This window comes from Eubalaena glacialis, chromosome 2 (assembly GCF_028564815.1).
Source record: "Eubalaena glacialis isolate mEubGla1 chromosome 2, mEubGla1.1.hap2.+ XY, whole genome shotgun sequence".
Taxonomy (NCBI): Eukaryota; Metazoa; Chordata; class Mammalia; order Artiodactyla; family Balaenidae; genus Eubalaena; species Eubalaena glacialis.
In genome coordinates this window covers 160,834,151-160,861,566 of record NC_083717.1, presented here as the reverse complement: position 1 = coordinate 160,861,566, position 27,416 = coordinate 160,834,151, and the positions used below count along the sequence as shown (strand labels likewise).

Here is a 27,416-nt window from a genome sequence, read left to right as displayed (position 1 = left end):
AAGAACCAAGCTTTTAGTTTTATTGATCTTTGCTATCATTTCCTTCTTTTCTTTTTCATTTATTTCTGATCTGATCTTTATGATTTCTTTCCTTCTGCTAACTTTGGGGTTTTTTTTTGTTCTTCTTTCTCTAATTGCTTTAGGTGTAAGGTTAGGTTGTTTATTTGAGATGTTTCTTGTTTCTTCAAGTAGGATTGTATTGCTATCAACTTCCCCCTTAGAACTGCTTTTGCTGCATCCCATAGGTTTTGGGTCGTTGTGTTTTCATTGTCATTTGTTTCTGGGTATTTTTTGATTTCCCCTTTGATTTCTTCAGTGATCTCTTGGTTATTAAGTAGTGTATTGTTTAGCCTCCATGTGTTTGTATTTTTTTCAGATTTTTTTCTGTAATTGATATCTCGTCTCATAGTGTTGTGGTCAGAAAAGATACTTGACACGATTTCAATTTTCTTAAATTTACCAAGGCTTGATTTGTGACCCAAGATATGATTTATCCTGGAGAATGTTCCATGAGCACTTGAGAAGAAAGTGTATTCTGTTGTTTTTGAATGCAGTGTCCTATAAGTATCAATTAAGTCCATCTTGTTTAATATATCATTTAAAGATTGTGTTTCCTTATTTATTTTCATTTTGGATGATCTGTCCATTGGTGAAAGTGGGGTGTTAAAGCCCCCTACTATGATTGTGTTACTGTCGATTTCCCCTTTTATGGCTGTTAGCATTTGCCTTATGTATTGAGGTGCTCCTATGTTGGGTGCATAAATATTTACAATTGTTATATCTTCTTCTTGGATTGATCCCTTGATCATTATGTAGTGTCCTTCTTTGTCTCTTGTAATAGTCTTTATTTTAAAGTCTATTTTGTCTGATATGAGAATTGCTACTCCAGCTTTCTTTTGATTTCCATTTGCATGAAATATCGTTTTCCCCCTCACTTTCAGTCTGTATGTGTCCCTAGGTCTGAAGTGGGTCTCTTGTAGACAGCATATATATGGGTCTTGTTTTTGTATCCATTCTGCCAGTCTATGTCCTTTGGTTGGAGCATTTAATCTATTTACATTTAAGGTAATTATGGATATGTATGTTCCTATTACCATTTTCTTAATTGTTTTGGGTTTGCTATTGTAGGTCTTTTCCTTCTCTTGTGTTTCCTGCCTAGAGAAATTCCTTTAGCATTTGTTGTAAAGCTGGTTTGGTGGTGCTGAATTCTCTTAGCTTTTCCTTGTCTGTAAAGGTTTTAATTTCTCCATTGAATCTGAATGAGATCCTTGCTGGGTAGAGTAATCTTGGTTGTAGGTTTCTCTCTTTCATCACTTTAAATATGTCCTGCCACTCCCTTCTGGCTTGCAGAGTTTCTGCTGAAAGATCAGCTGTTAACCTAATGGGGATTCCCTTGTATGTTATTTGTTGTTTTTCCCTTGCTGCTTTTAATATTTTTTCTTTGTATTTAATTTTTGATAGTTTGATTATGTGTCTTGGTGTGTTTCTCTTTGGATTTATCCTGTATGGGACTCTCTGCGCTTCCTGGAGTTGAGTAACTATTTCCTTTCCCATATTAGGGAAGTTTTCAACTATAATCTCTTCAAATATTTTCTCAGTCCCTTTCCTTTTCTGTTCTTCTTCTGGGACCCCTATAATTTGAATGTTGGTGTGTTTAATGTTGTCCCAGAAGTCTCTAAGACTGTCCTCAATTGTTTTCATTCTTTTTTCTTTTTTCTTTTTTTTTTTTTTTGCGAGGGCTTTCTCTAGTTGTGGCAAGTGGGGGCCACTCTTCATCACAGTGCGCGGGCCTCTCACTATCGCGGCCTCTCTTGTTGCGGAGCACAGGCTCCAGACGCGCAGGCTCAGTAGTTGTGGCTCACGGGCCTAGTTGCTCTGCGGCATGTGGGATCTTCCCAGACCAGGGCTCGAACCTGTGTCCCCTGCATTGGCAGGCAGATTCTCAACCACTGCGCCACCAGGGAAGTCCCCATTCTTTTTTCTTTATTCTGCTCTGCCATAGTTATTTCCACTATTTTATCTTCCAGGTCACTTATCCGTTCTTCTGCCTCAGTTATTCTGCTATTGATTCCATCTAGAGAATTTTTAATTTCATTTATTGTGTTGTTCATCATTGTTTCTTTGCTCTTTAGTTCTTCTAGGTCCTTGTTAAATGTTTCTTGTATTTTCTGCATTCTATTTCCAAGATTTTGGATCACTTTTACTATCATTACTCTGAATTCTTTTTCAGGTAGACTGCCTATTTCCTCTTCATTTTTTTGGTCTGGTGGGTTTTTACCTTGCTCCTTTATGTGCTGTGTGTTTCTTTGTCTTCTCATTTTGCTTAACTTACTGTGTTTGGGGTATCCTTTTCTCAGGCTGCAGGTTTGTAGTTCCCATTGTTTTTGGTGTCTGCCCCCAGTAGCTAAGGTTGGTTCAGTCGGTTGTGTAGGCTTCCTGGTGGAGGGGACTAGTGCCTGTTTTCTGTTGGATGAGGCTGGATCTTTTCTTTCTGGTGGGCAGGACCACATCCAGTGGTGTGTTTTGGGGTGTCTATGACCTTATTATGATTTTAGGCAGCCTCTCTGCTAATGGGTGGGGTTGTGTTCCTGTCTTGCTAGTTGATTGGCATAGGGTGTCCAGCACTGTAGCTTGCTGATCATTGAATGGAGCTGGGTCTTAGCATTGAGAAGGAGATCTCTGGGAGAGCTTTCGCCATTTGATATTATGTGGAGCCAGGAGGTCTCTGGTGGTTCAATGTCCTGAACTTGGCTCTCCCACCTCAGAGGCACAGGCCTGACACCGGGCCAGAGCACGAAGACCCTGTCAGCCACAAGGCTTTTGGGAAGTCTGAGGTCTTCTGCCAGCGTTCAGTAGGTGTTCTGTAGGAGTTGTTCCACATGTAGATGTATTTCTGATGTGTTTGTGGGGTGAAGGTGATCTCCACATCTCACTCCTCCACCATCTTGAAGGTCCTTCTCAACAGCTTGAGTTTTAATGGAAATTGGGAAGGGGAGAGAGTGAAAGGCTGGGAGCTAGCGTGCAAGTGTTTTCATTGGCTTTTCTGACCACTGAAATCAGAGAGGGTGTGTATAAATGCCCTGAAAATAATACCACTTCCATGTAGTCTTTCCCCCCACTGATATTTTATGATAAAACATTTTCAAAGCTATAACAAAGCTGAAAAAATTCTATAGTGAATACCCATATACCTACCACATAGTTTCTCTTGTCTTTTTCTTTTGTTGTGTTATTTCCATAATGACGTGAAAGCTCTTGAATGATGGGGTTTACCTGTCACTCATTAGAACTGGTCTCTGTGATACTTGGAGCTTGGAGGTTAGTTCTTCGTAGCACTTTGAAGCATAGCATTTACTTAGTTTTTTTCTAAGATTCTTAACACAGCAGTAAACATATTTTTAGTATTGGTCCATCACAGTCCTAGGTTGCAATTCTGGTTGAACCTTGGAGAAGATCTAACTGTTATGGCCTCCCTCTCTTCTGACAATGGGGCCCCAGCTAACCTTTCAGCTTTGAACAGAAAAGCCCTGTGTTCTAGACCTTCTCTCTCATTTGAATAATTTAAAATGACCATATTTCCACAAATTCATTCAATTCAGTCACTTATGGGAGAAAGTTTTAAAAATCAAAATTTAAAAATCACCAGAAAACTTGTTTTCAAAGAAACTCTCAATGAAACTATTTTTAAGAAAAAGAAATTCAGTAACCAGGTGTTAAGTCTCTGAGATTTCTTGCTTGTTCTGGTTGAAACTAGAAGGAAATGAAACTTTAAGGAAAAGGGGAAGGTGGAAAAAGAATAGACATTTTGCCCTCGAATTATGAGAATTCATTGAACTATCCTTTCCTTCTCCCTCAGGTTCACACCAAAGTTGCAGTAGGCAGACAGTCACTTACATAGAGGTGAGGATGAAACAGATCTCTGGAGATCTCCTGGATGTCTACTAGGAGAATAGTCTCCAAATAGCACGTTTCCAACTCTTTTCACATTTCTTTGGCAGGTGTTTTCAGTCTACTGGGCAGGCAACTAACCACTTAATAAAAGAAGCACAGGAGGCCAGACTGCCCTGGGCATTGTTCTAAGGCTCCTGCATCATAATGTGCTGACATAGTCTCTGAAGTAAGAGAAGAACGCTGGGAAGGAGCAGCCCTGAAGGTCAGCCCCTAACCCTGGGGTTAGGTGTTGCCAGCATTCCTGTGGAGCCTGCACAGCTCAGGAGCAGTAGTTCTGGTTGCTGCGTGAAGTTTTCAGAGGCTTCCCTGAGAGAAAAGCCAATTTAGTCATAGGATCACCATGGAAAAGATATCATACTGAGAAAGTTGAAAACACTATCATTTATCATTCAAGTGATAATTTATCATTCAATCTACCTACATCCCAATTTTCCGAGACTTAAACATATTTAAGCCGCTTTGTGCTTCTATGAAGAAAAACTTCAAAAGAAGGTAGGATTCTTAGAGGGCAGAGGCCTCTTTATCTTCATACCTCCAGCTTCTAGTATATTCTTTTTTTTTTTTTTTTTTTTTAAAAATAAATTTATTTATTTATTTTTGGCTGTGTTGGGTCTTCGTTTCTGTGCGAGGGCTTTCTCTAGTTGTGGCGAGCGGGGGCCACTCTTCATTGCGGTGCGCGGGCCTCTCACTGTCGCAGCCTCTCCCGTTGCGGAGCACAGGCTCCAGACGCGCAGGCTCAGTAACTGTGGCTCACGGGCTTAGTCGCTCCGCGGCATGTGGGATCTTCCCGGACCGGGGCACGAACCCGTGTCCCCTGCATTGGCAGGCAGATTCTCAACCACTGCGCCACCAGGGAAGCCCTTCTAGTATATTCTGACACGTGCTGTAGTAGGCACTCAGTAATTGTTGGGTGAATGAATGAATGTAAAGAAACGCATGGTATTCTCTCTCTGAAGTTCTCCTCTCTCTTGAAGATACATGATTAGGTTATTTGTCTTTGCTTTTCTCTGTGGCTTCCCTGTCAGATTGTCCTTCTTCACCTTTGTGTTGTGGTCCAGTGCTACAGATGCCCACCTGTCTAGCCACTCCCTCCCCTGCTCTTGAGGATGGAAGGGCACCAGGGGATGCTAACTCACCACTTAGGCCTGGGGGGCATGACCTTAGTGAATTAACTTCACTTGGGTCACCATATTCTAGACTCAAACACTTGCTTTGGACAGGGCCCAGAGGATATTCAGTCTCTCAGAATAAATATCATCTGAGTTTTTGAGTGGATGATAGGGTTCCTGTTTCCTTAAGAACGGTAACTTCCATGTGGGACCACGTGTTTGTGTCAGGGAGACCACAGCATCCACTCCCATAGGATGTGTATCAGGCAGTTTTCCCAGAAGGAGTGTTGAGGGCTGGATGCATAAATGGAGTGTTTACTGGCGTCAAGCTCTGGTGATAACTGTCCACGTATAACTGGCTCAGCTTGCAGGCAAGGGCAGCCTGTACATGTGCAGGATCAAAGGGTTTCCTTTTATTTTTGCCTCAGACACTCCCTTTCCCGTCTTTTACCCTGAATGCCCTCTTTCGGATGGACAAATTCTTCCTCTAGTTGTATGAGTACCATTGGCTATTTCTTCATTCAGCGTATTTGTTGCGTGATCGCTTGCCATTTTCTGTTCTTCCTAACTCAGGGCCAGGGAACATTTCTGCATAAATATGATTCATCTCTTCCATGTTGGTGTTACTAATTCTGATGTCTTGATGAAACTCTTCGTTTCTCACTTCTATTTTTTTTCGAGGCTACTGGTATCTTAAAAAGTGAAGAAATAGCAAAAGAGGGAAATAAAAATCATGGTATATTTTAAATATTTACCTTTAAAATATTAATGCTTTTTAACGTGCACAGAGTATTAAACCATACTTATAACTTTACGTGGAGATGATGTCATAGTTCTGAGTCTGAGGCACTTTGTTGAACTGAGGTCCATGACCAATTAACCCTCTGTCCTTGTTCCTCATGAGATGTGCCAACTTGCTCATGCCTGCACGGGGTCCTCTCTACTGCATGTCCTAAGCATGATATGAAGTTTTCATGCCAGGTTCTGTCTCTGGCTCCCTGGTGAGTGCTATACAAGGCCAATTCTGTTGGTCAGTTTAGTAATGAGTACCTACTATTTCCTGGGGCTACAGAGGTGAACAGTCTCTGCCATCAAGTGGAGGAGGGGTGATGTAAGCAGATAATTTCAGTGGGATGCAGAGATAAGTGGAAGCACAGATAAGAGGCACTAAATCCAGTTTGGGGATTTAGGGAAGGGTTCCTGGAGGATGTAATGTCCAAGGTTAATCTTGGAAGATTAGCCAGCCTGAGCAAAGGCACTGAGGTATAAAATGACATGCTTTGAAGGGGTAACTGCAAATGGTCTGGTGTTAAGTGAGGGGGGAAAGTGAAGGTGGATGAGGGAGGGGCTAGATCACAGAGGACTTTAAAGTCCCTAACTGGGGGCTTGGACTTAATTTGTTGTAGCAGTTTTCTGATGAGGAGTTTTAGCACAGAGAGATTTATGCTCTGGATTGATCACTTTGGTAGCAGTGTGAAGGACAGACTCAGGGAGGGCAATTCTGGAGGCATACAGATTAAGATGGTAGCAGTGGGACTAGAAAAGAGAGGGTTAATTTAGGAACTATTAGTAGAGTTGACAGAACTTGGTGACTAACTGGATGTGGGAAGTGAGAAGAAAGAGTGACTCAGAGGTTTCTGGTTTGGGAAACTGGGTAAATGGTGGTGCCATTAACCAAGAAACAAAACACAGGCAGAGGAACAGGTGTAGGAGGCAAGAAGGATGAGTTCCTTGTTTGCAGGAGCCCTTGTCTAGCATGGTGCCTTGTATTCAATAGGTGTTTAGTAAATAAGAGGCTTTTTTCTTAAACCTTCAGTGGCTTCCCATGCTCTTAGGCTATTTGACATATATCACATATATCATAGGGGTATGTGTGTGTGTGTGTTTAGTATACACCCAAGAGCCTATACATGTGTGAGCGTGATCTGGCTGCATCCTGGCTTCAGTTCTCTCCAGCTGTATCTCAGAACCCTCCCCTCTCCCTCATCATGCTTCTGTCTCCTTTCTGGTGTTGTATTCTTTAAGCCCTTTCCTCTGTCTGAAATGCTCTTCTCTCAGTTCTTAACATGCAGGGCTTATTTTCATTCTTCTGATCTAACTTCAAATGTCACCTGTTTAGAGAACCCTTTCCTCAATCCCCGGACAAGTGATTGTCTCTCAGCTCTAAATCCACCATTGCATTCTACATTGTGGTGCTGGGGCTGGAACTCAGCTAACGACCTTTTTTTTTTTTTTTTTTGCCAGCTGGCTTCCTGTTAGGTTCAACAATAGGCTGCATTAGACTACAGGGAACTCGGAAAGCAGAGGGAGCGAAGAAGGGACTTGTGTTTGTTCCTGATTGCTTCTTGATTCTCTCTTTGTCACCCTGGTAATGGCAACTTGTTCTAGCCTTTTTTTCCCCTCACTCTCAGAATTAGCATCTGGGCAGTGCCCTTTCCTTGGAGGGTTGAGTCCTAGCTCCAAGAGGTCTGACTTCTGAGCTTCCAGATTCTGATAATTCTAACCTCTTCCTCCCATCTCCCAGCCCTAGTTGTGGTATCTGCTTCCTATAGTTATTATCTCTGACATCTCCATGTTTCTTTTGTGCTTTTCCAGATCTCCAACACAGATTTAACTTGTTACACTAAAGTCTCTTAGTGTAATTTCTGCCTTTCTTAATGGCTGGATCTTACACAACTGAATATGATTTAGGCCTCCATCCAGTTACTCTCTAACTATAATAGGATTTTCTTCATAGACTTTTCATAATCTGTATTTCAAAAAAAATTTTTTTTTTGCTTTCTCATAATCTGTCTCCTCTTGGATATGAGTCTTTGTCTCATTCATCACTGTATCCTCAGAGCCTAGCATGGAGGCTTGCATACTGTAGGAACTTAATATATGCTTGTTAAATAAATTATTGAATTATTACAAAAGACTACAGGAGACATATTGCTAACTGACCATACAAAATGGCCAGAATTGAGCAACTATTTAATCTCTTGGTTCTAGGCCAAGTTATAAATGAACTCTATAATGATGTAACTCTGTTATAGACAGTTGAGCGCAACACTTCCTATAAGCCTGTTAGAATACAATGTATTATTTAACATAGATCCATCATCATTGGGATAATAAGATACATAATTTATTTGCTTTGAACTCTGTACGTACATAAATCCCTACTTTCTATAATTAGGAATGATAATGACTTACCTATTAGGGTTTCATGAAGATCAAGAGTTGGTTATGGGTTAGATCCACAAAGTTTTTTTGGTTAGCAAATAATTTTAAAAATAAAAGCCATCCAAAGAATCCACTTGCTGTAACATGCAACATCACTTAATAGCATTTACTTGGTAAATGTAATCTGCTTATATTCTTTTTTTCATTGTGTGTTACATGATTTGAAACAACCAAAGCACGGAACCAAAAAAGCAGGTTAAAAAGGAACTGCTTACAAGGATTTACCATAGCACAGGGAATTATATTCAATATCTTGTAATAACCTATAATGAAATATAATCTGCAAAAACCCACACCTGATTCACTATGCTGTACACCTGAAACTAATGCAATATTGTAAATCAACTATACTTCAATAAAATAAAAACTACAATGTCTAAGATGAGAACTGCACTCGATAGGATTAATGGTAGATTAGACATTGCAGAAGAAAAGAGTAGTGAACTTAAAGCATAGCAATAGAGCCCATCCAAAATGAAACACACAATGAGAAAAAGAGTCCCCCAAATTAACAGCATCTGTGAGCTGTGGGACAATTTCAAGTGCCCTCATGTGCAGATAATTGGAGTATCTGAAAGAGAGAAGAGAGTGGGGCGAGCAGAAAAAGTATTTAAAGAAATAACTGAAAACTTTACAAACTTGATGAAAATTATAAATCGATAGATCCAAGAAGCTCAATAAACCTCAAGCTCAATAAACTGCACCAAGACACATCATAATCAAACTGATCAAAAACAATGACAAAGAAAAAAGTCTTAAGAGCAGCCAGAGAAAAAATATACGCTATGTACAGAGGAACAAAGATAAGGATGACAGCAGAATTCTCATTGGAAACAATGCAAGCAAGAAGAGAGGCATCTTTAAAGTAATGAAAGGAAAACACTATAAACCTAGAGTTCTATACCCAGCAAAAATCTCTCTCAAAAACAAAAGCAAAACAAATACTTTTTCAGACATGCAAAAGCTGAAAGAATATATCACCAGCAGACCCACACAACAATTTTAAAGGAACTCCTTCAGGCAACAGAAAAATGATACCAGATGGAAATGTGGATCCACACCAAAGAATGAAGAACACCAGAAATGGTAACTACATGAATAAATATACACAATTCTTTCTGAAAAGTCAAGCTCTGAAGGGAACAAGAAAGACTGGGTAATTGCTATGGGTAGGCAGGGGGCTAAGGGACGTTTTCATTTTTGTTTTTAGGACATAGGAGAATTTTAAGGATGTATAAAGCTGATGGGAAAGCATGTAAGCAGGGAGAGGTGACACTATAGGTTAGATAGAGCAGAGTATAGGGCTTGGGCAGAAAGGTGGGTCCTTGATACAAGAGGGTCAAGCACTTCTCTGTGACCTAGAGAAGGGGCTGGGTGTCTGGGCAGGGAGTCTGTCAATTTAGTGGGGGTGGCAGTCTTGCTGTAGACTTGGGTGGATAAGTATGTACTGCTTGTATAATCATAAGAAAAAACAAACAAACATGAGAAAAAGGAACTGCTTAACTTCCACACAGCTATAAGCAAGAATCTAAAAACACCTTATAATCTTTTATTTAAATATCAACTACTAAGACAAAGAATTGTAATACATCATACATGCATACTTTTAAAATAATTTTGGTCAAATAATGCAAATAGATTACATGACATTGACTTTCACTGTGCCAAGTAGAACCATTTTATTGACCCTTAAGTTTTAAATTAAATTTCCCTTGAATCTACCTCAAATGTGTTCATATTTTTTTTTCCTTTTCTAATTCAGAAAGAAAAATGTTCCTTTTCTTCTCCAGCCTAACTGGGCCATCAGTGTCCTTTAATCCAGCCCTTCCTTCCTCTTCTCCTTTCCCCATCTGGAACCTTACTCTCAAATTTTTAATATGCCCACTACTATTGTTTTTCAAACAAAAATCTTTTCTTCACCTTGTTATCGGTTCAAGCTACCATCCTGTGTCTATCTTTCTTTCCTCATGCCCAAGTTCCAAATATTTCATAGTCACGGTTTCTATTTTGCTATCTGGCTTTTGCCTTCAACCCATTATTGAAATTGCACTCTTGCGCTCACAAATGATTGCCTGATCAATACATTCTTTCGAGCCCTCATTCTTGACATTTATTTTTGACAATTGATTATCTTTCCTTCTTGAAACTCTCCTCCCTCATTCTGGGACACTGCAGTACCCTGTTTTTTCTCTTCTACAAACTGCTCTTCCTTTCATTACATCCATGGCTTTTTCCTCCAACACTCCAAAATAAGGTGCTCCCCAAGGCTCTGTCCTCTTTTCTTGGCAAGTCCTTCCTTAATAATCTTTCCTATCTACCCTTACATTTCAAATACTACCTTCATGTGAAGGATCCCCAAGGTTATATTCAGCCAGTATCTCTTCTGTGAACTCCTAACCTATATTTTCAAATGCCAACAGGACATGGCTACCTTAGGGCCCCTCTGACATCTCAAACACATGTCCAAACTTACCAGCTCCTCCACAAAATCCATGTTTCTGACTTTCTTTTTGTTACTTGTTGAACATGTTCTCAGTCAGCCAAGACTGAAGACTTTGAACCATCTCTTATTCGTCTCACTTCCCTTCCAACACTTGTAATCAGTCATAAAATTCTTTCCATTTTTTATGTCCAGAGGCACACTCAGATGTCATGACCTTCCTATCACCATTACCCCTCTAACATTATGGTTAAGGCTGTCATCACCCCTCACCTGCACAATAATGATCACTTCTTAATTGGTGTCTCTCTTCAGTTTTTCCCCAATCCAGTCTATCCTATTCAATACTGCCAGAGCATTTTTTTTTTTCCAAAAAATGATCCTAATACTTCCCTGATCAAGAATCTCTAATGGTTTAATTGTCTCTAAAATAAATCTAGACTCCTTACCCTGGTATTCAAGAAGTTCATAGTTTGGGCCTCAAACATGTACTTTTTTTGTCTTACATATATATCAATTTTCTGTTTCTATGGCTTAGTGTTTGGGAATATGGACTCTGAAGCCAGATTGTTAAGTTTGAATCCTGGCTCCTCCTTTTATTAGCTGTGTCACCCTGGACAAGTTTCTTAACCTCTCTGTGCCTCAGTTTCCTCATCTATAATAGGAATAATAACACTTACAGGGTTGTTGTGAAAATTAAACATATGAAAAGTGCTTAGAAAAGTGCCTGGTAAGCTCTGTATAATGTTTCATGGAACAAATATTTACTTTTGCCTATCCATATGCACATATGCCAGGAACTCTAAGGATTTGGGGATAATATCAGTAAACAAAAACAAAAATCATTGCCCTTGTGGATCTTAAATTCTATAATAAAAATAACAATTATTATTAATTGTACATTCTGTTTCTGGAATACCCTTCTTCCTGCATTATCACCTTTAAAATTCTACCTTGACTTCAAGACCCACTAAAATTTCTTACCCCTTGAAATCTTACCTTGTAGAAGGTTCTCATTTGAACTCCTCCAACTCTTTAAATCTGAATTACAGCATTTATCACATTTTACACATTCTACCATGTTATTATCAAATATCAAACATATCAAATATTATGCTTACTTGCACATGTTTTTTTAATCTTCCTTGATGGACTGTAATGGTAGCAATTATCCCTATTCATTCTTGTAAATAGTATAGCATGATGTACCTTGTACTCAAGCACACAGTATATGCTTGATAAATATTTCTTGGATGAATGTAGGTAAAGAACTCTTCGCATGAGCTTTCATTTGACCTCTATTAATTAACCTTATCTTCTTTAATTGAAAATATAAACTAAATTTAAAATATAGAACATTTTATTTTCAACTTTGGAAATATCAAGTGTAAGTATCAAATATTTATTGTTTACAAATTGGCTTTTTTCATTACCATCATTTGGCACCTTGTCTACTAGTAGGCTAATTTTTGTTGTCTGCTTTACTAAGTATACTCTATAGCATATTTAATGTCCCCTGTTACCACTGTTTGGAAAGTGCCCCTAAGTTTTTATTAAAGAAGCCATTGTGGATAGCATATATTTCAACTGTATTTTCTATAGTCAGTACAGATTTTTCCCATTTTTCACTTCCAAACATGATAAAAAAAATGTCCAGGTACTCACCTGCAATTTTATGGTTCATTACTTATTTTCCCCCTCTATTCCAAGGAACTGTAGATGTTTGAAATTTGTTTTTATGACATCTGAAATAAAAATATAGTTTTTTTCTAAATTATCAACTATCTTTCCTCTAAATTTGCTTGCTATTCTCCAGCTATGACTGGAAAGACCAGACTAACTACACGTTCTCTCCTACTTTCTAATCTGTATTTGCACAATGCTACAGTAAAATATAGATTACTCTATATTTTTTAAAATCTCCTTTATACCACTTAACCTTGATAAGCCATCTTAACTATTCCTTTTATCCAGGCAGAACCCCATCAGAATGGCATAACAATCTTCTCTTTTTTTAATAAGGCCAACACACACTGGATTTTAAATAATGATCGAGGATTTTTTTTATTCATTAAGTTTCAGTATCATTACAGAAAATGTTATGGTACAGAGTTGTTTAACATTGTTTTTTCTTTGCTCTTGATTTCCACATGAATGCTGGTAACACTAATATCTGTACAAGATCAGTCTTTGATTTTATTTTTTGTTCTGTACAATTTTAAATGTATTGGTTAAAAAGGCTGTCAGCACTTAAGGAAGCATTTTTTCCCCCCAGTTTGTTTGTTCAAATAAAAGGTATCCAGTTACTGCCCAAGAGTACTGTGCCATGAGGCTACTGGGATGCGAGGCCCCCCCACCCCCGAACGCTCTGCGGGGATGGTTCTCCTTGAGGCAGGGCAGGGCCGCCACCCAGTCACTCTCTATTTGGCACTGTGCACATAAACACGAGATACATGATAAAGAACAAGCAAAAGCTCTCTGTAAAGCGGTTATGAAGCATACTAAGAAGGGAAATCCAAGTGTTGCCTATGCTAGTATAAATAAGCAGACAGCCTTGATTTAAGAGCATAAGTAGTTGTATTTTAAAGATGAGAAAAACACAAGTTCTGCAGGCACCTACTGCTGTCTACTAAAAGCTATCGCTATCAGACCTAGCATTGAACACACAAAGCAATTTGCAGGAAAGGAAAAATTTGCTTTGATATAATCAGAATAGAGTTGTCTGTTAAGATTTTTAGGTGTTTTTTTCTTTAAAAGGTATTTAAATTCTTTTGAAATATAGTTCAAGATGTTGACCATACAGATCAACTTTTATCCAAATCAGAAAAACTAGCTGTGCCCTTGCATATTACAGGATACAGTCAATGATATGTAGACATGCATCAGAGCTTTCTCCCGCTGGTGACCATCATAGCCGCCCGATGACCATGACGTCCACCACCTCGCCCTTGTGGAGCTCCACGTACTGCTCTGTCTTTGGAGGAAGCATCAATAATCCGTTGGCGCTGCGCATGCTCATCAGACGGCTGCTCATCTGATTACCTGGGAGGAAATACTCTCATTACAGTGGCAGCAGCGACACGGTGTCTGCATGCGCAGCCTTTGCAGTTCTTTTCAGAATAAAAACTGATGAACAGAAACACAGGTCTTCAAGAGGAAGAGCGATGATCAGACTCCCCAGTACCTTTTTCAGGTGACCTTGCTACTGTATCCTACTACCTTCTCACTGAACTTTAAAAATAAACATTACAAATTATTGCTTAAAAGAACAAAACCAAAATTTTACAGCATTGTGGAAAATGCCATAGAATTTCTCAATTCAGGCTAAAATGTGACGTGTGTCTGAAAAGAGAGGCTTTTAAACCCTATTAAAATAATAATGATAATAACAGCAGTGGCTACCATTTCTTTAGTATTTACTAAGTACCAGACAAGGTGGTAGACGTTTTACTCAACTACCTTATTTAATTCTCAACGACTCAAAAGAGGTTAGATAACTTGCCTAGGGTCCTACTAATTAGTTGGTGGCCAATTTGAATGCAAGTCTGATGGCAAAGCCCATCAGAGACCTACTCACTGTGCTAGCTGATGTTTGCACTTGATAGGACCTTTGTTTAATTTTTTCTGGAATCCCATCAAAAGTCAGGTAAAATATGACTAGAGAAGTTGGGGATAAAAGTTTAAAGTCTACAGCAGGTAACTTCAGAACTGTGAATTATCAACGTTGATTTCTCAGTCCTTAAATCTTACCAATATCTAGTTTATAGTAAAGGCTACAGAGAATCACACTCTAATTGGGCTTTAATCTCACATTGATGCACTCTAATTGGGCTTTAATCTCACATTGATGGGTGGCATAGCCACAGTCCCCTCCTTTTCCTACAATCGAAGTTATGCTCAGAACTTACTGGTTGAACAAACAGATAAAAATCTTCTGTAATTTTAGATTTGTATTTCAAATGTTTATCTAGAAAATATGGCTCCATGGAATAACAAAACCTTTATTAATTTTTTTTTTTTTACTCTTGTCCTGTTATGCTACACTGTTTTAGGAATAAGTTAACATCTAATCTTTCAAAAGGGAAAATGTACAATAATTACAAAATTAGGTATACTCAAGGAAGGAGGTTATACATAAATTTGTGTTTTAACAGGATGGGTGTATAGAGATACCTGCAGGTGTGAATGACTAACCTGTACTCTGTGCCCAAGGTAGTGGTTCTTGGTGATGCCAAGTCAGTATACACCGATGGTATTCTGGGCGAGGATCCAGTTTTACATCACATGATAACTACAGAAAAATGAGGAAAAGAAAACAAACTTGATCACCTGATCATCTCTTAAAACTACAGGATGATGGCAGTTGTGCAAAGAGTGCAATGGACATGGAAATATCTCAGCATTCTGCTGTCTCCACCACTGCCACCTTATGTTCTTAATACAGGAAGTCCAGAGGTTGCGTTGCTCTGGTGAAAAGAGAAAAGAAGGCTAAGAAGTTGGTATCCGCAGTAGGAAAAAGGGCAGATGAAAAATATAAAGTCTATTTTTGAATTCTTATTTTACCTCTGACCTATGAATTAAGAAATCAAAGCAGATGTTTTAACATTGAAAATAAAGGAGGTAAACCTACACAAACATACAAGCTCAACATCCATTTATCTGTGTGTCATCCAACTGTCCATCCATCCATCCATCCATTCATCCATCCATCCATCCATCCAGTAAAGATTTACTGAGGTGCTAATTCAGCTACTCATTCATACACTTATCTTTAATATGAAAGGGGTACTTTCTTTTTTAAAATTTTTATTGGAGTATAGTTGATTGACAATGTTGTATTGGTTTTAGGTGTACAGTAAAGTGAATCAGGTATGCATATACATATATCCACTCTTTTTTAGATTCTTTTCCCATATAGGCCATTACAGAGTACTGAGTAGAGTTCCCTGTGCTATAGAGTAGGTCCTTATTAGTTACCTATTTTACAGTAGTGTGTATAGATCAATCCCAATCTTCCAATTTATCCTTCCCCACCTCCCCCCTTACCCCCAGGTAACCCTAAGTTTGTTTTCTACATCTGTAACTCTATTTCTGTTTTGTAGATAAGTTCATTTGTACCCTTTTTTAAGATTCCACATATAAGTGATATCATATATTTGTCTTTGTCTGACTTACTTCACTCAGTATGACGATCTCTAGGTCCATCCATGTTGCTGCAAATGGCATGATTTCATTCTTTTTTATGGCTGAGTAATATTCCATTGTATATATGTACCACATCTTCTTTATCCATTCCTCTGTTGATGGACATTTATGTTGCTTCCATGTCCTGGCTATTGTAAATAGTGCTGAAATGAACATTGTGGTGCATGTATCTTTTCAAATTATGGTTTTCTCTGGATATATGCCCAGGAGTGGGATTGCTGGATCATATGGTAGCTCTATTTTCAGTTTTTTAGGGAATCTCCATACAGTTCTCCATAGTGGCTGTACCAGTTTACATTCCCACCAACAGTGTAGGAGGGTTCCCTTTTCTCCACTCCCTCTCCAGCAGTTATTGTTGGTAGATTTTTTGATGATGGCCATTCTGACGATCTCATTGTAGTTTTGATTTGCGCTTCTCTAATAATTAGTGATATTGAGCATCTTTTCATGTGCCCCCTGGCCATCTATATGTCTTCATTGGAGAAATGTCTATTTAGCTCTTCTGCCTATTTTTTGATTGAGTTGTTTGTTTTTTTGATATTGAGTTGCATGAGGTATTTGTATATTTTAGAGATTAATCAAAAGGGATAGTTACTTTCTTTTCTCTTGATTATTCCCCATAGTGTCCCAATACTGATAAACAATCTCATTAAAGCAAATAAAAGTAGTCTCATAAAAGTTATACCACTTTGGTTTGGTCACATCATTGGCACTAAAAGAATTCCTCTGAATGAGTCTTTGCTATGGAATGGCATCTTTCATATCTTTGTAACATAGCCAATTTCTGTTCACACACATTATACAGAATGAACAATCAACCTTCAACCTGGAGCCACTGTTTTTTTTTTTTTTTATCTATGTCATTAAATTCATCCTGAAATCTGATCAAGGTGATAATGTGTTGGTAGCAGGTGCCTAAAAGGTATGACTTGAACATGTTTATACAGTACATAATTATAATCTATAGCCCATCAAAGATTAGTTCAATGTTAGTGAATACAAGACTCATTCCAATGCATGAGAATTAACATTTTCCATTAGCATAATAATCGTTTAAGTTACTCTATCTTAAAATGGTCTAGAAATCCTTTACTCAACTAAAACAGATATTGCTTAGATTAAATGATACAGTTAAAACTTGACCTGGAAATCTTGATTGAAGTGAGTTTATCTCCAATCCATTCTGGTTACTTTGTTTTAAAATATTCTAATAATCTAATTAGAATATTAAAACATTCTAATTATGCTTTTTCTCTGGAATCCAGAATAAAATTCAATTCTAGGGTGTTTCTCCTTGATTAAATCACACTCTACTCTTTCACATGATATTACTTATGTTTATACCCTATTTCATGTCTACTGGGGGGTAACTTGCCATTGTTCCTAAATTATTCTGTGCTTACCTGAGGACAAAAATCTCTGTCTTTCAACCTGAGTGTGTGTGTGTGTGTGTTCTCCAGTACTAAACCACAAGAGCTATTCATGTGGCTGTGTCATTTGCTAAGTGTTTAAGGTTTTTCCCCAGCAATGGCACTGACTGGCTCATGAAGTACAGTGGAGCAAATACTGTACTGGGAAGATACTGGCACCTAGGTTCTACTCCCAGTTTTACTGCTAACCGATGTGCTGTATTGGCAACTTATTTTGCTTTCCCATACCTGTTTGTTCATCTACAAAATGGGGTTGTTTGTTTTAAAGGAAGATATTTGTTAATTTAAGAAACAAGAATCAATTGCATCAAATTAAAGTGAATGAAATTTTTTCACAGCCTCACAAACAGCTGTTCCTTTTGTAGCAAGAGATGAAGCTAATTAGATTTTTATGGTATTTTACTGAAATGCAGAATACTTTATTCACCAATATATTTAGTTACACTGACATTATAGTTCTGGTATATTACAGCAGTTAGCTTAAGAAAGCACCTATTTACTATAAGCTTCAGTGCTTATAAGAATGATGTACCATGAGTAAACATACACATATATCAATATTTTGGTGGAAAAACATTGCAAATGGTGGATGTTTTACTTCTGCCGATTTCTTCTACTCTTTCAAAATTGGGCAGTGAGCTGTGGACTAGGAGTCCTCTGTTTCCTTTGAATATTTTGCTGGCACACAGTAGTCACTCAAGAGATAAAACTGTATTATTTGGTATAGTATTATATGGTATGCTCTACATGTAAATGTCTAAGAGAGAGAATGAGAAAAAAAAAAAGGTCAATGAAATGAGATGATAAGCCACAGACTGGGAGAAAATAATTGTAAAAAACACACCTGATAAAGGTCTGTTATCCAAAATACACAAACAATTCTTAAAACTCAATAATAAGAAGATGAACAACCCAATTAAAAACTGGGCAAAAGAACTGAGCACCTTACCAAAGAAGATATACACATGAGAAGTAAGCATATGAAAAAATGTTCAACATCGTAAGTCATTAGGGAATTGCAAATTAAAACAACAATGAGATATCACTAGATACTTACTAGAAAGGCCAAAAATCCAAAACACTGGCCACACCAAATCCTACTGAGAATGTGGAAGAACAGGGACTCTTATTCACTACGGTGGGAATGCAAAATGGTATAGCTACTTTGGAAGACATTTTGGCAGTTTCTTACAAAACTAAATATATTCTTATCATACAATCCAGCAATCACGGTCCTTGGTATTTACCCAAGTGAATTGAAAGTTTATGTTCATACAAAAACCTGCACACAAATGTTTATAGCAGATTTATTCATAATTGCCAAAACTTGGAAGCAACCAAGATACCCTTCAGTAGGTGAATGGATAAACGGTGGTATATCCAGAGAATGGAATATTGTTCCTTGCTAAAAAGAAATGAGCTATCTAGCCGTGAAAAGACACGGAGGAAACAAACGCATATTAATAAGTGAAAGAAGACAATCTGAAAAGGTAACATACTGTATGATTCCAACAATATGACATTCTGGAAAAGGCAAAACTATGGAGACAGTAAAAAGATCAAGGGTGAGCAGGGAGGGAGGAACGAATAGGCAGAGCACAGAGAGTTTTTAGGGTTGTGAAACTGTACGATACTACAATGGTAGATACATGTAACTGTACATTTGTCAAGACCCCTAGAATACACAACACCGAAAGTAAACCCTAATGTAAACTATGGACTTTGGGTGATAATGATGTGTCACTGTAGGTTCATTGATTGTAACAAATGTACCACTGTGGTGCAGGACGTCAACAGCTGGGAAGGTTGTGTGTGTAAGGATGGGGTGGGGAGGAGGAGTAATACTCCTCTCTGTAGTGTCCGCCTAATTTTGCTATGAACCTAAATGTGCTCTAAAAAACAAAATTTGTTACTTAAAAAAAGGGGAGAATATTTTTTTCCTTCCTCTTTGTCCCGTCCATCTTTTAGAGAAGTGACCTCAAAGAATTATCTAATACAGTAAATAATTAATTGCAAACACAGTGTAATAGGGCACAAAGAAGTAAATAATCAACCCTTCTTAGGGACACTGAGAAAGGCTCCACAGAGGGCATGATGCCTGAGTCTTATGACTAAGGAATTTTCCAAGCTGAGAAAAGAGATGGTGGTGGTTAGGAGAGAACCTCCTAGGAAGGAGATCTCACGTCCGTTCTGGAGGCAGTAAAAATCTTGGTATGGTCAGAGTGCAGGATGGGAAGCAGATGAAGCTGGAGGGGAAAACAGGCCTTGGGACGGAGGGCCTCCTGTGCTCACTTGAGAAGTTTGGATTTAACCCTGCGGTCATGGGAAGCATTGAAGAATTTTAATTGGAGATGCTGACATGATTAGAGTTAGAAAAGGGATTTAAAAAGAGGCAGGATTAGAAGAGAAACCATTAAACACTGGAGCCATCATTCAAACCAGCTTATTTGGCTACAAAACACAGGGGATGTGGATGGTGGAGGGCGCTTTAGGAGAATGGTGAAGATTTGGAAGACTGCAGTAAGGAATGGAAAAAGCTGATCCACAGGATATAAAAGGATCATCAAGGGGAATTTTGGCCCCTGCTGAGGTTTGTAAATTGGAAGTGATAACTTGAACAGCTGTACTCTCTTCTCTAGTTGTACTCAGTGCCCTGGGAATAAAAGTGAAGGACAAAAAAGGGAAGATTGATCTAAGTTTGTGGATTCTTAGAGTGACTATAGTGCACGGAAGAAGAGGCAAAAAAAATTTGAGGGTGTTAGAAAAACACTGAAGTGATACACCACAGGATTTAGGTTGGATGAGGAAAGGGGTAAAGCCAGAAGGGGCTTATGGAGAGGGAAAAGGGCAGGGGTTATAGGAGTGTTTAAATTCTTTGATATTTACTGGTAGGTAACTTGCCATTGTTCCTAAACTGTATACCAGAGTTGGTGATTTTTGAGATGGAGCACTTCATGGTATTGAAAAGGATGTGCGTATTGAGTTGCTGAAGCAGAAATAAAGTTATTTAGAATTATGGAAATAAAGCAACTGATGATAAGAGGTGAGGGAGAGAAGACTTTTAGACGATTGCCAAAGACCTGAAAGTCTTGGGAAGGTTTGATGGTGGTAATGAGGGGAAGGTGAAAGCTCCAGGAGACTCGGGGAAGAGGCTGGACTAGCTGCACAGATTGGAGAAGAGAGTTTGTGAGAAAACAGATGACCAGAGGGGATTCTATTAGAGTGGAGGTCCCAGGTGACATGCTCCAGGCCCTGGTTGGTACTGAGGGCCCGGACTCTGCTCAAGTCTGGTCAAAGCTTCCAAAGAGTGGTTAAAGGAGCTTTACACTAACTTTTTTTTTTTTTTTTTTTAAAACATCTTTATTGAAGTATAATTGCTTTACAATGGTGTGTTACTTTCTGCTTTATAACAAAGTGAATCTGTTATACATATACATATGTTCCCATATCTCTTCCCTCTTGCATCTCCCTCCCTCCCACACTCCCTATCCCACCCCTCTAGGTGGTCACAAAGCACCGAGCTGATCTCCCTGTGCTATGCGGCTGCTTCCCACTAGCTATCTATTTTAGAGAAGTTATGAGGCACTGATTTCATTAGTCCAACAGAGAGGCGCTCGAGCTCATCTGCCTTGTAAATCATCTAAAATTTATCAAGTAACTTTAAAAATTCTTACACCTGTTGGTGCAGATCAGTTTTAAGTTAATTTTTCCAAAGTTTCTATAACCTAGTTATATTTTTCATCTCCAAAAAATAATAAAACTGGTTTATATTTCTTATAAATCACAGTTCTATCATTTTCAATATCTGCTTTTTAATCAATCCATAGGCCATTATATTCTCATATAACAGGCATCCAATTATACCTTTTGATGTTCAATGACTGATCTTTTTTAAAGCTGAATAATGCTCCATTGTACACATACACTTCATTTTCCCTACCCATTCATCTGTTGTTGGAAATTTGGGTTGTTTCCTTATCTTTGTATAGTGAATTATGCTATAATGAACACTGGGGTGCAAATATCTGTTTGAGATCCTGATTTCAATTCTTTTGGACATATACCCAGAAGTGAGATTGCTGTATCATATGGTAGTTCTACTTTTAATTTCTGAGTAACCTCCATACTGTTTTCCATGAGGCAACATGGATAAACCTAGAGGACACAATGCTAAGTGAAATAAGTCAGTTACAAAAATACTGCATGATTCTACTTATAGGAAGTATCTAAAATAGTCACTCACACAGGCAGAGAATAGCATGGTGGTTGTCAGGGGCTGAGGGGAGGAGGGAAGGGAAATTGTTGCTCAATGGATATAAAGTTTCTGTTATGCAAGGTGAATACGTTTTAAAGAATCTGCTGTACAACATATTACCTGTAGTTACCAATGTGGTACTGTGCACTTCAAAATACTTTAAGAGGATAGTTCTCACGTTAAATGTTCTTAGCATGAAATAAACAAGCAAATCAAAGAACACAAAGAAATGTTTGGAGGTGATGGATATGTTTAGTACCTTGATTGTGATGACGGTATCACAGGTGTTTGCATATGTCCAAATTCATCAAAATGTCTACATTAAATATGTGCAATTTGTGTATATCAGTTATACCTTAGTAAAGCTTAAAAGAAAGAAAAGTACTGATTTAGTATTATAGTTTAAATTGCCAGGAAAATTGTTCATTAGTTATTACACAGAAACTGTGTTACATAATTAGTTAACTAGTAGTAGTAAAGCAAACTGAAGTTAGTGTTGGTGGAGAAGGGGACTCTAATTTCTGAGTGACTTTTACTGCAGGTATATTTCCTCAGCCTTAGTGGTCCTTTTTCCAAACAATATGGTCTCCCTTTTCTTCTGCTTCACTAGAATCTCTTTCTTGTCCTTTAATTGTCTTTTTCTGAACTGTTTAAAATTTATCAGCGGGGTCACAGAAAAACTGATCAGCTAAATTGCTGTTCTCTCTAAGTTTACATAGGGGAAAGGGAATTCTTGTCCCTCCTTCCATATAGGTTTAGTATTAGTTTAGTATTCTATTGACCATTTTGTCATTACATATCCACTCCTAAATGGACTTCTAGCTGGAGAAAATTATTCACTTTAGGAGTCATGGAATGATGTGGGAAGGGAATAAAAGGGACTCCTTTCCCTCTGTTTTCTATCATGAAGAGGGGACTATAACCACATTTTTCCTCAAAACTAATATAAAATTCTAGATGTTTGTTTTGGGCAGTTAAAAAATCATATCCTAATTTGTTATCAGGCTTCAGTTTTGGTTTCCGGTCATTAGAAAACATTACCCTGGCTTTGATGATGGTTGGCCGAGGATCCAAGATGCCTTGCATCTTTCTCAGTGCAGGCACAACAAAGAGATTGCAGGTGACCACAGCTGACACAGGATTCCCTGAAAGTCAACCAAGCAGTTATTTATAGTACACACATAAAAATTTGCCAAATAATTATGACTGTCTATACCTTCAGGTATCATAGAGAGTGAAATGACTAACCACTAGCATTCCTCTTCTGAATCACCTTGAATCCAAAAGGATGCCAGAATAGAGCTGTAGTCAACCAAATGCCACAGAGGGTGTAAATATTTGGATCTAGCAGTGAAACACAGATATTTCTGATGCACAGAAGCTGTTTGACACCATTTATATCTGCTTTCCTGAGAGCCGTACATTGAAAGCCTTTAGTAATGAGTTTGCACTTGCTATTTTTAAAATGTTCTAAAATTACCATAGTAGTACATGCTCAGTGCAAAAAAAAATTAGCAAGTAGGATAAGAATAAAGAAATTTATCCATAATCCCCTCTAACCAGAAATTTCTTTAAACCAAAAATATAAAACTAAATGATTTAAGATGTGAAGGACTTGAAGGCGAATACTCTTAGGAACTGAATTATGTTCCCCTCAAATTCATATGTTGAAGTCTTAACCCCCAATGTGACTGTATTTGGAGAAAGGACCTCTAAAGAGGTAACCAAAATTAAATGAGGTTGTAAGGGTGAGGCCCTAATCCAATAGGACTGGTGTCCTTATAAAAAGAGGAAGAAACACGAGTGTGTATACACAGAAGAAAGGCCATGTGAAGACACTGAGAGAAGGTGGCCATCTGCAAGCAAGGAAGAAAGATCGTAACAGAAACCAACCTTGCTGGCACCTGGATCTTAGACTTTCAGTCTTCAGAACTGTGAGAAAATAAATTTCTGTTGTTTAAGCCACCCAGTCTGTGATATTCTGTTATGGCAGCCTGAGCAGATTAATACAAATACCAAGTTCTTTTGCAGTTATAAGAAAAATTTGAGGAATTCAACTGTACCTCTCCAAGAAGAAATCTGGGTGTGTCATGCACTTCAAAGAGAGGTAAGGTGGGCTATGAAAAAATGACTGAGCTGAGAATAACAGATTTAGCTTCTTGTGTGGTATTGTTAACTAACCAAGCCATGCGACCCAGGCAAGAGTTCCAAACCTTTCTGCGTCTAACGTTACTCATCCACAAAATGAAAGGTTTGGATGATATGATTCTTAATATTCCTTTTGGTTCTAAAATTCAAATTTTACTAATACTTTTATACAGTGGTATGTGAGTATGCATATATATATAGAGAGAGGGGGTGGGGAATGCTTATTATATTTTAGGTTCCCTTGGCCTGGCTTTGTGCTGCTAATTTCATCATCAAAATAAAAGCAATGGTCAGTTTAGCCTATTACTAGCTAAAACCATACCTTTAATTTTCTTCTACCCACAAAACCAGTTAAGAATAGTTTTTTTTTAAGTTGTTAAAAAAAGTTGTGATGAGTGACATTGATTATTTCAATAGAAAAAGTGAGTTGTCCCACAGAACAGCAGACTCTTAATGAGAATCAATTGCTTTCCTCTTGCCTCAAAATACAAACAGATGGAAATTTTTCTGGAAAAGCAAAAAAAGGAAAAAAAAAAGAAAAAGAAATAAGAAAGCTATTGTTCAACAATGATTACAGTATTCTTGTAATGCTACTGTTTTATAAAATTACTCTATAAAAAATGAATTGCTCTATATAAGAAAAGGGACTGGAAAAATCAACACCAAGAAAATTGCGAATAGTGGTTATTTCAGGGGGAGGGAGCTTATGGATAACATTTCTTAATGCTTATCTGTGTTTTCTAATGTTTTTACAGTGAACACATGTTACTATAGTAATTTTAAAAAGTTAAAAAAAAACAAGTAGATAACACATAACTTTTCAACTGCGTTAGAACTTATCAAGATTAGTAATGGCTTTAATTGCAAGGACCTTAAGAAACCAAAAATCCAATTCTGAGTTTTCAAATCCTTATAAAAAGAACCACTTTGCTGGTTCTACAATCTGAACATGTGAATTGTTGCTGCCCTCTTTTGGTACTTTCAGGCTGAGCAGTGAAAATCTCAAAGTAGCAATTTGAAAATAGGCTATTTAATTATAACTTCTTTGGCAGATCAACAACACTTAATAATGGCAAAATAGGCTCCCACTATAACATACTTTGTAGGTCAAGTCATATCTTCTGTAGACAACAAAAACAGTCTCTTCTAGTCAAAATGAAGCTAGGAAGATGATCTCATTTCTCTATATAATGGTTTTCAGAGTATCTAGGGATGTATTAAAGGCCCTAAGGAGTTTTGTACCACAGAAATATTTTGAGGACTAAAACTTTATTTACATGACCTCGCTCTTAAAATTTCCTATATGAGAGAAACATACTCTCTTTTATGCTTACAGATAGGGGCTTTAAACATGTTTTTAAAGTTCTAAAATTTTCTGCCTGCCTTCTTTTCTTTCTATCTCTATTTTGAGCTTTATTTAATATAAAAAAGCAGGTAAATATCCCAAAGCCACCAGACTTGTACATCTGAAAGGAATAAGTAGGTTATTTTCTAAAGGAATCTATGCCAAAAAATAGAGAATGGGGCACTGCTACAGATCAGAGGATAATTTTTAAAATTGAAAAAAATAAGTAGATATACAAAACTTCTAAACTGCTTTAGAATTTATTAAGATTAGTAATGGCTTTAAAACATGGCTTTAAATGCACAGCCAAAGTCCAAAAATTGTAAACTGAACCACTTTGCTTTTTCTATAATCTGAACATGTGAGTTTCTGCTCACGTGGGAGAGGGTGGGGATAATGATGTGGTCAGACTGATGATGCCTGGGATTTGGCTGAGAAGCATCAGTATTTGCAGTCCCTCCTTCCGTGTTGCTGCTCTCCCCAACCAGTCCAAATCTGGTGAGAAGCAAAGGCAGCTTTGTATTTTTTTGTTCTAGTATTTCCATAGGCGATTCAAGGCCCTTTGGCCCCTTGAGCATAATACTCTAGTTGTGAGAGGTAATTATACTGCTAACTTTGACCAATTTCCTGTAAGGAAAAGCAGGTGCCCCAGAAAGATGTAGCGACAGTTAACTCCTGATTATCATCTTAGGGTCTGGAATGTGCTTTGAAAGATACTAATTTGACTTTCACACCAACCCTAATTAGCCCCATTTTATAGATGAAGAAACAGCTTCAGAGAGGTTATGTGATTTGTCCAAGGTCATACAGTATGAAAAGCTGGGATTTGAACCCAGGTCTTTCAGATTCCAAATCATGCACTCTGATAGGGGACTGGTCACCTGGGAAACAAAAAGATTTTGGTCATTTTTCCAGAAAAAGCAAAAGAAACTATTTCAATTATTCTTACCTGGTAGTGCAAAGATTATTTTTCTTACACCATCAATATCCAAAGTTGCAAATGTCGTTGGCAGGCTAGAGGAAAAGTAGAGGTTGTTTGTTAGTGACTGCTAAGCAATCTGAGGAGTAAGTTAAATACTGCAGTTTTCTTGTTACATCGTTCTTCATACAGGTCACCTATTGTGTAAAAGTACTATTCTGTTGACTCTCCTTTAAATCTTTATAACCTGAAGTGTTTCAAGAGCATTTAAATTAATTCTTTTTTAGCATCTTCTGTTTTCAAGTAACCAAACTTCCTGGTTTTCTGTAGTTTACTTTTTTTTCCTTCTTGCCAGTGCCATAGAAGCTTATCCCAAATCCTGGAGTTTCTCCACCCCTCTAGTTAACAATGTCTATACGTTTTTTTTTCTGCTGGAGAATAACAATCATTCTTTTTATCTGAAGACTACCTGGTAATACATGTCTATCAGATAACTACCTATTGTTCAAGATGAGTATTTCTCAGCCCTTTAAGACTATACTCAGCAATAGACATAAAAGCTTCCCTCCTATGAAGGGAATGTTTTGAAATGTCAAAATAAATAAAATACCATGACTAGAACAAAATTAAAGCAATAGTAATTTAAAAATATTATCAAATTATACTTCCTCAAAAGTCTGACATGAACCCTCATCGTGGGGGTGTGGAGAGGGGTGTGAGTGTGAAGAGGGCAGGTGGTTAATAATGGTGGTTTTTTTCTATTGACTACCCTTAATATAGAATTTCAGCTAAAATTTTTATTACATTAATGAAACTTGAGTGATGCAAAATTCTTAGGGAATGCTGAAATTTCCAAGTAGCTGAAAAATTACCCTTTTAAGCACCCAAATTGTTTTTCTTTTTACTATTTTTGCTCGTTGGTTGAAAGAAGAAAGGATCAGTCCCTCATTACCTTTTGCAATAATATGATGAACATTAACATTTTTGATGAATTGCAGCCATCATTATGAATTGATTCTACTCTGCTATGATACAGAGATTTTGGGTCACAGGGGTATTAAACCATAACATGACAGTACACGTGGCGGTGTTTCTATAGTTCTTGTTTCTGTTTTTTTTCCCCTAGTTTTTTTTCTGTAGGTCCCCATAATGCTAGACTGCCATCATCTTGACCCTTAAAGCTGGCCTTAGGTTTGGGAACCAGAGAGCAGTAGTAATAGTTATACTGTTGGAATGATAATAATAATAGTAATAATAGAAGTTACTATTTTTAAAGAAACATCTAAACATTATATCCATTATTTCATTTAATTCTTACAATAATCCCATGAGGTGACAATTGTCATCCCATTTTACAGATGAGGAAAATGAGACTCAGAGAGATTAAGC

The 27,416-nt window shown here is 37.7% G+C and overlaps 1 protein-coding gene across 11 annotated transcripts in view; it reads right to left on the bottom strand.

The window, feature by feature from the left end:
- Positions 1 to 12,788: 12,788 nt before the first annotated feature.
- Positions 12,789 to 27,416, bottom strand: part of GPHN (gephyrin) — a 615,197-nt gene continuing 600,569 nt past the window's right edge. For 10 of the 11 annotated variants that reach the window (XM_061180933.1, XM_061180924.1, XM_061180928.1 and 7 more), the window contains 4 exons: positions 26,058 to 26,122; positions 22,657 to 22,760; positions 14,920 to 15,016; positions 12,789 to 13,767 (listed from right to left, as the gene is read on the bottom strand). In XM_061180933.1, coding sequence (XP_061036916.1) covers positions 13,634 to 13,767; positions 14,920 to 15,016; positions 22,657 to 22,760; positions 26,058 to 26,122 — 400 coding nt within the window. In that variant the 3' untranslated portion in view covers positions 12,789 to 13,633. Of the gene's footprint in view, positions 13,768 to 14,919; positions 15,017 to 22,656; positions 22,761 to 26,057; positions 26,123 to 27,416 lie in introns of those variants that run through there. The other variant, XM_061180930.1, reaches the window with a different exon arrangement.